Here is a 13,976-nt window from a genome sequence, read left to right on the forward strand (position 1 = left end):
TTCCATACACCCACCACCCTTTGTGTGAGAAAGGTTACCGCTCAGGCTCCTATTAAATCTCTCCCCGTTGGGATAAACTGCAAACGAGATCATCTGATTAATGAGTGAATGGGAGCAGTTCATAGAATAATAGGTGCAGGAGTATGAATGTGTTGCAACTCTGTATTAACTTTATTTATATGCTGTAACTAATTTTTTTTGTGCACAATCCGCAGGCATTGTCACTTTCATTTCACTGCACATCGTGTATGTACATGTGACAAATAAACTAAACTTGAACTATCCAGCCTCTGTGGTCGGGGGGGGGGGGGGGGGGGGGTTATGCGGTGGCGCATGCGCGTTGCGGACGCGGAAGAAGCAGGGGCGATGCTGGCGACGCGGGAGGGTGAGGACGGGCGGCAGCAGCAGCTCCGGCAATGGGAGAGGTACAGGCCCCCCCGCCCCGCCTTCCCTTTCTACACCACGTCAAACGAAGCATGAGATAGACATGAGAAAGCTGGAGGAACTCAGCGGGAGAGAAGACGCCCACATCGAGCTGCTCAGCTCCCAGCAGTGGGCGGTTTGCGCTGCCGGGAGGCGGCGAGTAAGGCCTCCCTCCGGTTGCAGCCGCAACTGGGGCCGCTGGAGGACTGGAGTGTGGACTACAAATCCCAGAATGCTGTGCGGAGACGGCGGCAGCCCTGTCCAGTCACGTGACTGGGGCTGCCACCGAGCAACAGAGGGGTAAAGCAGATAATATGATACTGCAGCATCAACATCTCCCCTCCAGTTCAAGAAAGGGAAAGCTCTGGAGCACCCTACACTGCATCGCGTAGGAAATAACTGCAGATGCTGGTTTACACCTTAGATAGACACAAAATGGAAGGAAGGAAGGCAAACTTTATTGTCACATGTGACTGGGCACAGTGAAATTCTTTGCTTGCATACACAATATATACAAATAGCAGCCACTTACGGCGCTGACAAAGTTACAAAGCATGCCGGCTCCTCCTTTTGTCCTACACCCCAACCAACAGTTCCCCCACACCAGATCCCCATTGTCCTTTGTCCCCCCCCCCCCCTATTGTCCATTGTTCTCCCCCCATCTCCCTCACGGCAGTCCCCCCACGCTGGGTCCTCCATTGTCCTTCCTATGACCCCTCACGGCGGTTTCCCCACGCTGGGCCCTCCATTGTTCACCCCCACCTCCCTCATTGCAGTCCCCCCATGCCGAGTCCTCCATTCTTCCCCTCCCTCCTTGGTGGTCCTCCACTGCAACTCAGCAGGACAGGCAGCACCTGGATAGAAGGAATGGGTGATGTTTTGGGTCGAGACCTTCCGACTGAGATTCAGGGGAGATGGAGACCCAGAGATAAAGAAAGATAAGGTGTGAAAAAGAGATCAAAGGAGATGCGGATGAAGGAAAATGTAGAACAGATAATTGTTAGCTAGGAGAAGGTGACAACAAACATACATGATAATATTTAATCGGGGTCTCCGACCAGTCTGGCTGTCCGCCTGATTAAATTTTATGCATACGGACTTGTCGCTTCAATGTTACCTTCTCCTAATTAACAGTGTTCTATTCTACATTTTCCTTGATCTTGGTCTCAACCTGAAACGTCACCTATTCCTTTTCTCCAGAGATGCTGCCTGGCCCGCTGAGTTACTCCAGCATTTTGTATCTATCCCAGACTACAGCACAGCAACACATCTGTGTTGACCACCTTCCTGGTCTAACTAATCCCAATCTGAAGAAGGGTCCTAACCTGAAATGTCATCTGCCCATTCCCTCCACAGATGCTGTCTGACCCACTGAGTTCCTCCAACACTTTGTGTTTTACACAAGATTCCAGCATCTGTAGTTCCATATGTTTTTAACTAATCCCCCATCTGCCTGCACGTGGTCTACTTCCCTCCACCCACTGTCTGCTCTTGTTTTGGGTTTAATGCCTCTTGAACAATGTTATCTGCTTTTATCGCCTTCTCTGAAAGCATGTTCCAGGCATCTACCACACTGCAAAAATAAAACTGGCCCCACTCTCTCCTTTAACCTTTCCCCAACTGATGCACTTTGTTTAATTTAGTTTATTGTCACGTGTACCGAGGCACAGTGAAAAGTTTTATTGTGTGCTAACCAGTCACCTGAAAAACAAAACATGATTACATATAGACACAAAGGGAATAACGTTTTGTTTAGTTTAGAGATACAATGAGGAAACAGGCCCTTCATCCCACCGAGTCCACGCCGACCAGCGATCCCCACGCACTAACTCCAGCTCACAAGGGACAATTTAGAAATTTTACAGAAGCCAATTCACTTACAAACCTTTACATTTTTGGAGAAAACCGGAGATCCTGGAGGAAACCCACACAGGTCACAGGGAGAACGTACAAACTCCGTACGGACAGCACGGGTAGTCAGGATCGAACCCGGGTCTTTGGTGCTATGAGGGAGCAGCGCGACCGCTGCGCCACCGTGCACCATTGAAAGAACAGAAATAAAGGATTAGAGTGTCAACAGCGCCTGCTGAACCTGCTGTCACCAAGTGGACAACTCTGTGCCAGTTTAGTGCAAGATGAAGCCAGTAAAATCCAATTGAAGATAATCTGAGGGTCACCAATGAGGTAGATAGTAATTCAGGGCTGCTCGCTTGTGGTTGGATGATTTAATTGCCTGATAACAAGTGGGAAGAATCTGTCCCTGAATCTGGAGGTGTGCATTTTCACACTTCGATACCTTTTCCTTGATGGGAGAGGGGAGAAGAGGGAGTGGCCAGGTTGCAACTCATCCTTGATTATGCTGCTGGCCTTGCCGAGGCAACGTGTGGTATAAATGGAGTCAAAGGAAGGGAGGTTGGTTTGTGTGATGGCCTGGGCTGTGTCCACAATTTGCTGCAATTGCGGTCTTGGATGGAGCAGTTCCAAAACCAAGCTGTGATGCATCCCGATAAAATGCTTTCTATAGTGCCTCTGTATAAGTTGGGGAGAGTTGTTAGGGACATGCCGAACTTCCTAATCCTTGGATCTTGATGTTAATTTGTGCAGTCTCCCTGGCATTCTTGTGGGGTTTTTTTCCCCCTGAAATTTGGATTCATATATTTTGTGATGGATTCTTCTTTTATTTTGTCCACAAAATATTTTCCTGTTCTCAGGAGAAACAGTACTCTTTCAGTGGTGGAACAGTGGTTAAACTACCAGAGGATAAGAGCTCGAGTAACAATCCAGAAAATGAATTTAAATCCCACCATGAGACTTTTCGAATTTAAATTCAGTAAATAATCTGGAATTTTGAGGAAGAGATCAAATAATTCTTGACCACAGAAATAAATTCTGAAAGTTTAATCTTATTTACTAAAATCCTTTGGGGGAGGAAATCTGCCACCGTTAACTGGTCTGGATTATATGTGACTCTAGCCCCACCACATGGTCAATCAACTATTCACTGAAGTGACCTGTGCACCACTCAGCTGTTGGAAGATCAATAATGAGTCTGGACCTATCTGGCCGTTGGGAAAATCTGGCCATGTCAGTGAAGCCCAGATCCTGAAAAATAAAAAACTGAATAAATTACTTTGAAAGAATGCTTTAGCTGGGCCAAATTTTAAATGGGTGCCACATGGCAACAAGAGATCATCCTGCAGAATGTGCATAGAGCTAAATAGCCAGCTCCTTTTAATAACTAGTTCTCAGTCATAGATTAAGCTAACAAATTAGATGTGGAGGAAGGAACTGCAGATGCTGGTTTACACCGAAGATAGACACAAAATGCTGGAGTAACTCAGAGGGACAGGCAGCATCCCTGGAGAGAAGGAATGGGTGATGTTTCAGGTCAAGACCCATCATCGGACTGGAGAAGGGTTTCGACCTGAAACATCACACCCATTCCTTCTCCAGCGATGCTGCCTGTCCTGCTGAGTTACTCCAGCATTTTTTGTCTAACAAATTAGATGAGTGGGTATAACTATGAAAATTGGCTTTAAATTTAGGAAAAACTATGTGTTGCCTCTTAAATGCCCTCAGAAGCTGTCTAGTATGCAACTTTTGTTATGTCATAACTACTATGAGAGAAATAGGACAAAACAAGATGGGTGACTGGGCATCGATTCAGACACCTCATGTGGCAAAGTCACTCCCAACCCAGTTAACCTTGCAGAGATCCCTACACAAATTTTTGTGAATTGCTGTCTGAGTAGGGCAACCTGTCACTTGGGAGTTAAGGTCAGCTTACTTAAGAGGTCAATATGGGATCCATGTAAAATGCCACGACAGTGCTCCTTGATGAGGCAGGGGGTGGATAGTATGTTCCTTCTCCTTTTTCTGTTGAGCTTTTGTATTCCCACAATCTTACTTAATCCCAGTTGCACTTTCTATATCAAGGTCATAAGGAATAAGAATCAAGTCTACTCCGCCATCCAATCATGGCTGATCTACCTCCTAGCCCCATTCTCCTGCCTTCTCCCCATAACCCCTGACACCCGTGCTAATCACGAATCTATTTATCTCTGCCTTAAAAATATCTGCTGAATTGGCCTCTACAGCCCCCTGTGGGGAAAAAATTCCACAGATTCATCACCCTCTGACTAAAAAAAAATCCTCCTCATCTCCTTCCTAAAAGAATGTCCTTTAATTCTGAGGTTATGACTTCTAGTCCTGGACGCTCCCATGAGTGGAAACATCCTCTCCACATCCACTCGATCCAAGCCTATTAGTTCCCTCAGGATGTCCGTGCTAAAGACGAGAAGGCATAGCTTTAAGGTGAGGGAAGCAAAGTTTAATGGAGATGTGTGAGGCAAGTATTTTATAAGGACATTGATGGGTGCCTATAACGCACTGTGGTGGTGGAGGCAGATACAATAGTGGCTTTTAAGATGCTTTTGGATAGCCACGTGGTATGCAGGAAATGGAGCGATATGCGTCAAGTGCAGGCAGGTGAGTTTAGTTGATCATGTCATCATGTTTGGCACAGATATTGTGGGCCAAAGGGCCTGTTCCCGTGCTGCACTATTCTATGTGAAAGAAGGAACTGCAGATGCTGGTTTAAACCGAAGATAGACGCAAAAAGCTGGAGTAACTCAGCGAGACAGGCAGCATCTCTGGAGAGAAGGAATGGGTGACATTTCGGGTCGAGGCCCTTCTTCAAATGTCTGAAGAAGGGTCTCGACCCGAATCATCATCCATTCCTTCGCTCCAGAGGTGCTGCCTGTCCCGCTATGTTACTCCAGCTTTTTGTGTCTATCTGCACTATTCTATGTTATATTAAGTCCAGCATTTATTTTCTATCCCGAGAACTGAATGGCTTATTTGGCTGTTTCAGAGGCAGTTAAAAGTCAATCACAGTGTGTATTTGTAAAACTGCATGTGTATTGGTAAAACAAAATGAATGAAGGCTACTTTTCTAAGTGTGTAATGAGAATAATCCGTATGATACCTCAGCCTGATTGACAATGCGCGAAAATTCAAGCATTGTCGCAAGGACTTTTCTAGTCAATGTCAGCAATGCCTCACTATTTTGACACGTTCTAAATGCTTAATGCTTGATTAAATTAATTATCATCATTCTAGCTAACGGTCATTGGTAAAACAAACAATTATTTACTGTGTGGCTTCATTGCTTAAATACTGATTTTGACTTTCTTCTGACAGCCAGCAGGTGGAACTGAAAAAGCAGATGGTTGACCACAATACTGAGGACTGGCAGAGCAATGAAGACTTTGCAGGGTTGGAGCGGGTCGGAGGGGTGGATTTATCCTTCATCAAAGAAGATGAGGTTAATGCTTGTGCTTCATTAGTGGTTCTCAGTTATCCTGATCTTGAGGTAAAATAAAACATTAAACCTGAAAAGATTGTAACTGCTTCATGTACGAACAGTGTGTTAACAACCTTTGCAAAAAACAGTCCTGTTCACTGTTGTGATAGCGATTTATGTCACTTCAGGAACCAGATAAGTACCACACTCAATAAACGCTGAAAATAGACAAAAAGCTGGAGTAACTCCGCTTCCAAAGGAGGGTCTCGACCCGAAACATCACGTATTCCTTTTCTCCAGAGATGCTGTCTGACCTGCTGAGTTACTCCAGGTTTTTGTCTATCTTCAGTTTAAACCAGCATCTGTAGTTCCTTACTGCTCAAAATACGCTGATTGCTTATGGGTGTCTATACCACGCTCCAGATTATGTGGTAAAAATGGAATGTGTCAGAGGTTTAAGATCTGAGGGTCAACTTTTTCACTCAGAGCGTGGTGGGTATATGGAACAAGCTGCCAGAGGAGGTTGTTGAGGCAGGTCCCATAGCAATATTTTAAATACTTTTTTTACAGGTACAGGTATAAAGAAATATTTTAACATTGTGAACATCCCAATGCCCTTCACAAGAGGAGAAACAGATGGCGAAAAATGATGGGAAGGGTCAGGATAAAGCTGCGAAAGCAAATGGGGAAAGTAAGAAGTGACTAACATGAAGAAAAGGAGACACAAGGATCTGCGGATGTTGGAATCTTGAGTAAAGGTGCTGGAGTAACTCAGAGGATCAGGCAGCATCTGTGGAGAACATGAAGCCTCTCACCTTAAACCTATGTCATGTTCAATTTTTAACCACCTAATCTTGTGTATAGACACCATAAGCAATCAGGGTATTATGAGTGCCTTACTAATCTACTTCCTCTATGTCGACAGCCTTAGGTGAAATGAGTAAATTTAGATGATGGTACTAATTAAGTGATAGTTTCACCAATGACCGTTAGCCAGAATCATTATCATGCCTCCCTGATGTGTTGGGTTATGAGAGGTATAATATATGAAGATGTAAAAAGTCCTCCCTGAGTTTTAACAGTTGCACGTTGAGCAGAGAAGCTTACGTTTGCTTTTTAAACTGTGAAAACGTCCTGTGCTGTACATTGAACTTCCCAGCCAGAATTATAGCACTGGATGTATTAACACTTAAATATTGAGCTGCTGAGACATTGATTAAAAAGTCCTGCATTGTTAGTTTGCTGCAGCTACCTGTCATTGCTACCCGTTACTGTTCCTATTCAGCCCATCAGCTTCCTGCTGTGTAAGCAACCGAGATAACTACTAGAACAGTTAGAGTTACCTATTGACTTTGCAAACCTTCCTTATGGCTTGTCAGATGGAGTAGCAGATTGTCCTAATAAGACAATGAGTGTTTCATGTAGAAGCAAGGAACAGCAAATGCTGGTTAATATCTGGAAAACATGGATTGAATATATTTTGGGTCGAGATCCTTCTGCAGTTTGAAGAAGGGTCTCCTACTCATGTTCTCCTGAAATGCTGCCTGACCTCCTGAGTTGCTCCAGCTCTTTGTGTCCTTTAATGAATGTTTTATATATGAAATATTTAGAGTGATACTTTATCTCTGATAAGATTGAAATCAGTTTGCGCCAGGCTTCTTTACATCCAGAAAAGACACAAAGTGCTGGAGTAACTCAGTGGGTCTGGCAGAGGGGCAAGGTCAGCGGGTTGGGATCCTTTTTTCAGGCCCAAAATGTCGCCTATCCATGTCATGAGTAAAACACAAAGTGCTGGAGGAACTCAAATGGTCAGGCAGCATCTGTGGAGGACATGGAGCCTCAGTCTAAAGAAGGTCCTGACCTGAAACATCGCCTATCCATGTCCTCCGGAGATGCTGCCGGACCTGTTGAGTTACTCCACCACTTTGTGTCATTTTCAGTTCCTTGTGTCTACATCTTTACATCCAGCATTGTTAACTAAATCATTTTATTGTAATCCAAGAGAAGCCGCCAAAATAATGTGCTGAACCTGCTTGCATGGTAGAGAACTGTATGGTACATAAATTATATATGGACAATTAAAGATATCATTTTCAGTGACCTGTCTCATGAGTTGTTCTTACAGCGTACAACTGAACACAAATGCACACCACTATAGCAGCAATTTGTTGTTCATTTGATCAATACAGCAGTTTGAATACTGGAAAGACCGAGGGCTTCAGAGATGTTTGGGATGAGATTGATGATCAGAAACAGAGAGAGTGGATGCAAATGGGACATACATTTAATCCTAGCAGGAGCTGTCATTCTGAGATGTTTCCAGCATCAGCTCACTAGCTGATTGTTATTATTTGCAGAAAAATAATATTTCACAAATGACTGCTCTAACATATCCAGTGCAAGGGCATGCAGTTGCCATGCTAATTTTTACCCGTGTGGGGACAAGAAAATATGACAAAATAAATTCATTGAACAGGGTCATTGACAGACTCTCAGAATCGGACCGTACTGCTGTTTGTCTCTTTGTATTGCGTGGGAGGAGTTTGTTCAGGCTGTACACACATAATTCTGAGATGCTAAGAAAGGGAGAAGATGAAAAACATTGTTGGCGAGCTATAAACCAGGATGAAAATGAATCAAACATCTGTTCAAAACAAAAATCTTGAAAATGTGATTTTTTTTTCTTGAGAAAGACTCAAGGGGGGGGGGGGGGACAAAGAATGCAACTTAAAGAAAATAGACACTGCTGGAAACACTCACAGAGTCAGTCAGCATCTGTGGAAAAAGAAACTGAACTTTTCTGGTTAAAGACCCTTTGTCTTTCCAGCAATTTTCTTATTTTCATAAATAATAACTTATAATTGAACATTACTGTGATAGTATAAATGCGCGTACCAACTTGGAGATCAAATGGTGTGTTTCCCAGGGACCAGTGGTATCAACACACAGTATGTAACTGCTGTCTCACAGTGCCAGTAACCCGGGTTTGATCCAAACCTCGGATGTCTTTTTCAGTCAGAGAGTTGTAAATCTGTGGAATTCTCTGCCTCAGAAGGCAGCGGAGGGCCAATTCTCTGGATGCTTTTAAGAGAGAGCCTAGATAGAGCACTTCAGGATAGCGGAGTCAGGGGGTATGGGGAGAAGGCAGGAACGGGGTACTGATTGAGAATGATCAGCCATGATCACATTGAATGGTGGTGCTGGCTCGAAGGGCCGAATGACCTACTCCTGTACCTATTGTCTGTGTGGAGTTTGCATGTTCTCCCTCTGACTGCAAGTGTGTTTCCTCCAGGTTCTCCGGTCTCAAAGACATGCGAGTTTGTTGATTAATTGGCTTCTGTAAATTGCTTTTCTTGTGTAGGGAGTGGATGTGAAAGTGGGATAACATAGAACTAGTGTGAACGGGTGACCAATAGTCAGCGTAGACTTGGTGGGGCGAAAGGCCTGTTTCCGTCTATCTTTCAATCAATCAAAACATCTCCATTTTCTTTTAGATAGACACATAATGCTGGAGTAACTTAGTGAGTCAGGTAGCATCTCTGGAGAAAAGGAAAAGGTGATGTTTCGGATCGAGACCCTTCTTCCGACAGGGTCTTTAGACAGTTATATCATGATTATACAGTTAAATCTCCAGTTATATCTGATCTAGCAGCAGATGGCGCCAAATTTAGAAATGTTAGAACAATTTTTATGCTCTCAGTAATTTTTCTTTTACTGGTCTCCATGGAAACTGTTTGTTCCAATTTACGGATGTGAGTAATTACAAAATAAGAGCTGACTTTAATTTCAAAATAATTTCAGTTCAAATTATTTATCTTTCTATTTAATTCCAGACAATGTTAAAGTTCAGAGCAAGTCACATTGGAAACATCTACCACATATTTCAATCATGCCTTGGCAAGACAATTACCTTAGATTTAAAAAAAATTCTGTAAATGATTAGCTCAAGAGCAAAAAAAATAGAAGCAGTTAACAGATGAGCTCTGAAATTTTATTGAGGATTTCACACCTCACGACTTCCAGATGATGATTGATATTTCCAGCTTTTATTTTGCATTTACGTACTTTGCTGTCTCCCTTTTATTATGATCATCTCTTTAGTGAAGATTTTTCATGATTTAATGAAAAAATATAGTGTGAAATGGAATAACCAACATTTTGTCAAACATACTGTATCCTACAAGGTAATACAGATGAAAGAGAGTGCCTAATTCTTGCCCATATGGAGCTGATGCTTGACATAGAAAAGAGAATTAATTTTAAATGGGAAGTAATAAACATCTATGTTTAAAATTGCGAACGACCATTGCTTCTGACACTGTTGGTTGCCTCCCCTCCCCTCTGTTATCACACTTCTGAACAGTCCTTCCATAAGGTAGAAGATCGACATAAAATGCTGGAATAACTCAGCAGGTCAGGCAGCATCTCTGGAGAAAAGGAATAGGTGACGTTTTGGGTCAAGATCTTTCTCAGTTTGAAGAAGGGTCTCGACCCGATACGACATCTATTCCTTTTCCCCAGAGATGCTGCCTGACCCGCTGAGTTACTCCTGCATCTTGTATCTCTCTTCGGTGACTCTTAGTCTGAAGAAGGATCTCGACCCGAAACATCGCCTATTCCTTTTAGCCAGAGATACTGGCTGACCCACTGAGTTACCCCAGCATTTTGTGTCTACCTTCGGTGTAAAGCAGCATCTGGAGTTCCTTCCTACACAATCCTTCCATGAGCTAGGGTACAGTCCCGGTTTTCCAACCTAAGTCATAGCAGACACTGCAACTGCTATGCTACATTGGTCAAACTTTATTCCGCACTCCATTTTCCCTTTGCTCTGTTTACTGTACTTGTGTTTGGCTTGAATGGATTTATGTAAAGTATTACCTGATTTGAATGAATAGCATGCAAAACGAAGCCCTTCACTGTACCTCGGAACACGTGACAATAATAAACCTAAATCCACATTTGTTGAACGTGGCCCCTCAAACCATTGGTCACTCGTCCTTCAATGATTGAAGACCACTAGGCAAAAATGAATGTGCCTATGTGTGCACATTAAAAAAAATGCAGGAAATGTCACATTTAATCAAAAATTTAGTGTTCATCAATTGTTATTTTTTCCACATTGCTCAGGTAATCTATGAGGAATGCCGGATGGTTTGTCTCAATGCCCCTTATATCCCAGGCTTTTTGGCTTTCCGGGAGGCACCCTTCCTGGAAGAAGCAGTGAGAAGACTTCAACACAAAGACCCAAGTCTTCTCCCTCAGGTAAAATAAAGAGCACATGTTCGTACAGATATGGTCCTTGTTCAGATTGCCTGAAGCTGACTTCTTTAACATGGTTTCTTTGTTTACATCATGGTGAAGTTGTATAGTTTCATTTTTAAAATCAACCGGTGCATTTAGTCTACCGCACATAAAGAACTGAGCGTGGACTGGACTTTGAAAATGGTGTCTTGAGTCCTGCATGTGGGCTCGGACAATTTCTGTACACTTTGCAAATCATGGATTGTGCTTAGGCATGGCAATACTCTACTGGACTGTATGTAAGAAAAGAATTAGAAACATAGAAAATAGGTGATGGAGTAGGCCATTTGGCCCTTCGAGCCAGCACCGTCATTCAATATGATCATGGCTGATCATCCAAAATCAATACCCCGTTCCTGCTTTTTCCCCATATCCCTTGATTCCGTTAGCCCTGAGCTAAATCTAACTCTCTCTTGAAAACATCCAGTGAATTGCCCTTTTGCTGTGCTTTTGCACATGTCACAATAAAGAACCAATAAAGAACCATCTGAAGAAGGGTATCGAACCGAAACATCACCAATTCCTTCTCTCCAGAGATGCTGCCTGATCCGCTGAGTTACTCCAGCATTTTGTGTCTATCCGGTGTAAACCAGCGTCCTACACATTAAACATTGATTGAACACTTGAGGAACTGTAAATGATGGTTTATGAAGAAAGATACAAAGTGCTGGAGTAAATTCAGCAGGTCATTTTGAAATTCATTCAGACCTCAAATTGATAGCTATCTTTCTTATGGTTTTAGATCTTGATAATTCACAGGGAACAGAACCAAATTCAGTGCAAGTATATGTTTCATAGATCAATGTGTATCTGACAGGAAACATCTAACCAAATTGGTGTTGATTTTGCTGCTTGCTTTTCTTTGTACACAATTTGGATTTTACATAAAAAATACAAGGAAGTGCAGAGAGACACAAAATGCTGGAGTAACTCAGCGTGTCAGGCGGCATCTCTGGAGAGAAGGAATAGGTGACGTTTTGGATCGAGACCCTTCATCAGACACCACAGATGCTGGTTAAACCAAAAGGGCACAAAATGCTGCAGTAACTCAGCGGATCAGGCAGCATCTCTGGGGAATGAGGATAGGCGACATTTCGGGTCGGGACCCTTCTTCAGACTGATGGTGTCTTCTCAGAACAGTAACCACAATCACAACCACAATGCATTCCAAAGCATTTAAAAAAAACACATTTTATTAATTTTACTTTCGATGATATATGAATTCCAGAATAACGCTTAATCTTTGGAAATTCATGCAAAACATCAAATTGATATCTATCTTTCTCACAGTCTGTCACCCGTTTCCATTCGTCTTGCATCATCCTTTCAGTGATCAAAATATAGCACATCATTTTATAATTAAAAGTTGAGTTTTGCAAATTTTTAGAATACACTCAAGCTTGCAGATATCAACTCTACCTGCCTACGTTTTTAAAACAATTTAAATTTGTGTATACGATTAGTACTAATTTGCTTTTAATTTGGCAGGGGTGGGAATAGCCATGTAGGATGCATCGTGCTTTAAGCAAAAATAGCAGGAAAAAAAAATTGGATAACATTAATTTAATTGAAGAATTATTGCAACGTGATCAGATACAAGAAGAAAGATTTAGTGGCTCAGGAATATCACTTGAACCTGAAACTGGGTTAGTTTCAGTGTCATAATTTACAACAAATATAGATGGTAATGATATTTACTTTAAGTCTCTCTCTGTGATGTGCAGCTGTTTTGGTTATTTGATGTAGATATTTTATAATGCTCTTTGAAGTTTTAAGAAATGATTCGTGACCGAGTGTTATTGCTTATTGACAAGTCCTGAAGATTGCTGAATCCATTGAAGGGAGCCGCAGTATTAACATGTTAATTTTAATAATATACTAGACCAAGTTGGCCCTAAACCTCTCCTGCATTGGTGCAGCACCCTCCCCTCCCCCACTCCACCTCCCCACTCCCCCCCCCACTCCTCCCGCATTTGTGATAAAATGCTTTAAAATCCACAGAGTATTGCTAGGGTAGTGATTAAAGAGTGAAATGACTCTGCTTAAAATGACTCCAAAAGGAGATTAGACGTGCAGCGTAAATTCTGGTAAAACTTTCTTGAACTTCAATATAATTGAAGCAAATTTTGTTTCCATATTCCGATTCTACAAGCTTTTTTCTTATGCGTTTTAATAGATACTAATACAATTTTGAGTGCCTTATAAATATATTTATTTAATATTATTAATATTCCAGGTCATTTTTGTTGATGGAAATGGAATGTTGCATCACCGAGGTATTTTAAACTTTTTAGTTATTATTTATTTGTGATTATATTGGACATTAATCCACACAGGCCTTGCCTACAACAGTAGAGAGGTATAACGTAATGAGGGGGGATAGATAGGGTGAATGCACAGAATCTTTCTCCCAGAGTAGGAGGCACAGGTTTGAGTTAAGAGGAGAGAGATCTCGTATGCACTTGAAGGGCAATGATTTCACACATAGGGTTTGGGCATGTGGAACGAGCCCCCAGAGGAAGAAGTGGAGGCAGACACATGGACAATGGATAGATACGAAAGGTTTAGAGGGATAACGTTTTAGAGGCGTGCATGGGTGTTACATTCATGTGCATCTAGAGTATTTGATGCTCTAGATGTTAATTTGAAAAATATAATCTTTTATTTGTACAGCTCACTTAGATGATTTCATCGGACACTGCATGCTGAGATTCAATCAATTTCAACACATTTTTATTCAAAATTATCACAAATTTATTCCAGGATACTGAGGGAAGCGAGGGAGGAGATTGCTGGGCCATTGACAGAGATGACTGATGACGATAGGGCAGTGGATGTTGCCTAGATGGACTTTATTAAAGCCTTTAAACAAGGCCCCCCTGCGGTAGGCTGGTTCAGTAAGAAGGAAGAAAGTGACACAAATTTATCAAAGTGGACACAAAATGCT

At 42.3% G+C, this 13,976-nt stretch overlaps 1 protein-coding gene across 1 annotated transcript in view; it reads left to right on the plus strand.

The window, feature by feature from the left end:
* Window positions 1-575: 575 nt before the first annotated feature.
* The window catches only part of LOC144594955 (endonuclease V-like), a 75,627-nt gene continuing 62,226 nt past the window's right edge, over window positions 576-13,976 (plus strand). The window contains exons 1-4 of the mRNA XM_078401897.1: window positions 576-723; window positions 5,626-5,797; window positions 10,856-10,990; window positions 13,266-13,305. Coding sequence (XP_078258023.1) covers window positions 656-723; window positions 5,626-5,797; window positions 10,856-10,990; window positions 13,266-13,305 — 415 coding nt within the window. The 5' untranslated portion in view covers window positions 576-655. The remainder of the gene's footprint in view (window positions 724-5,625; window positions 5,798-10,855; window positions 10,991-13,265; window positions 13,306-13,976) is intronic.

This window comes from Rhinoraja longicauda, chromosome 6 (assembly GCF_053455715.1).
Source record: "Rhinoraja longicauda isolate Sanriku21f chromosome 6, sRhiLon1.1, whole genome shotgun sequence".
Classification (NCBI taxonomy): domain Eukaryota; kingdom Metazoa; phylum Chordata; class Chondrichthyes; order Rajiformes; family Arhynchobatidae; genus Rhinoraja; species Rhinoraja longicauda.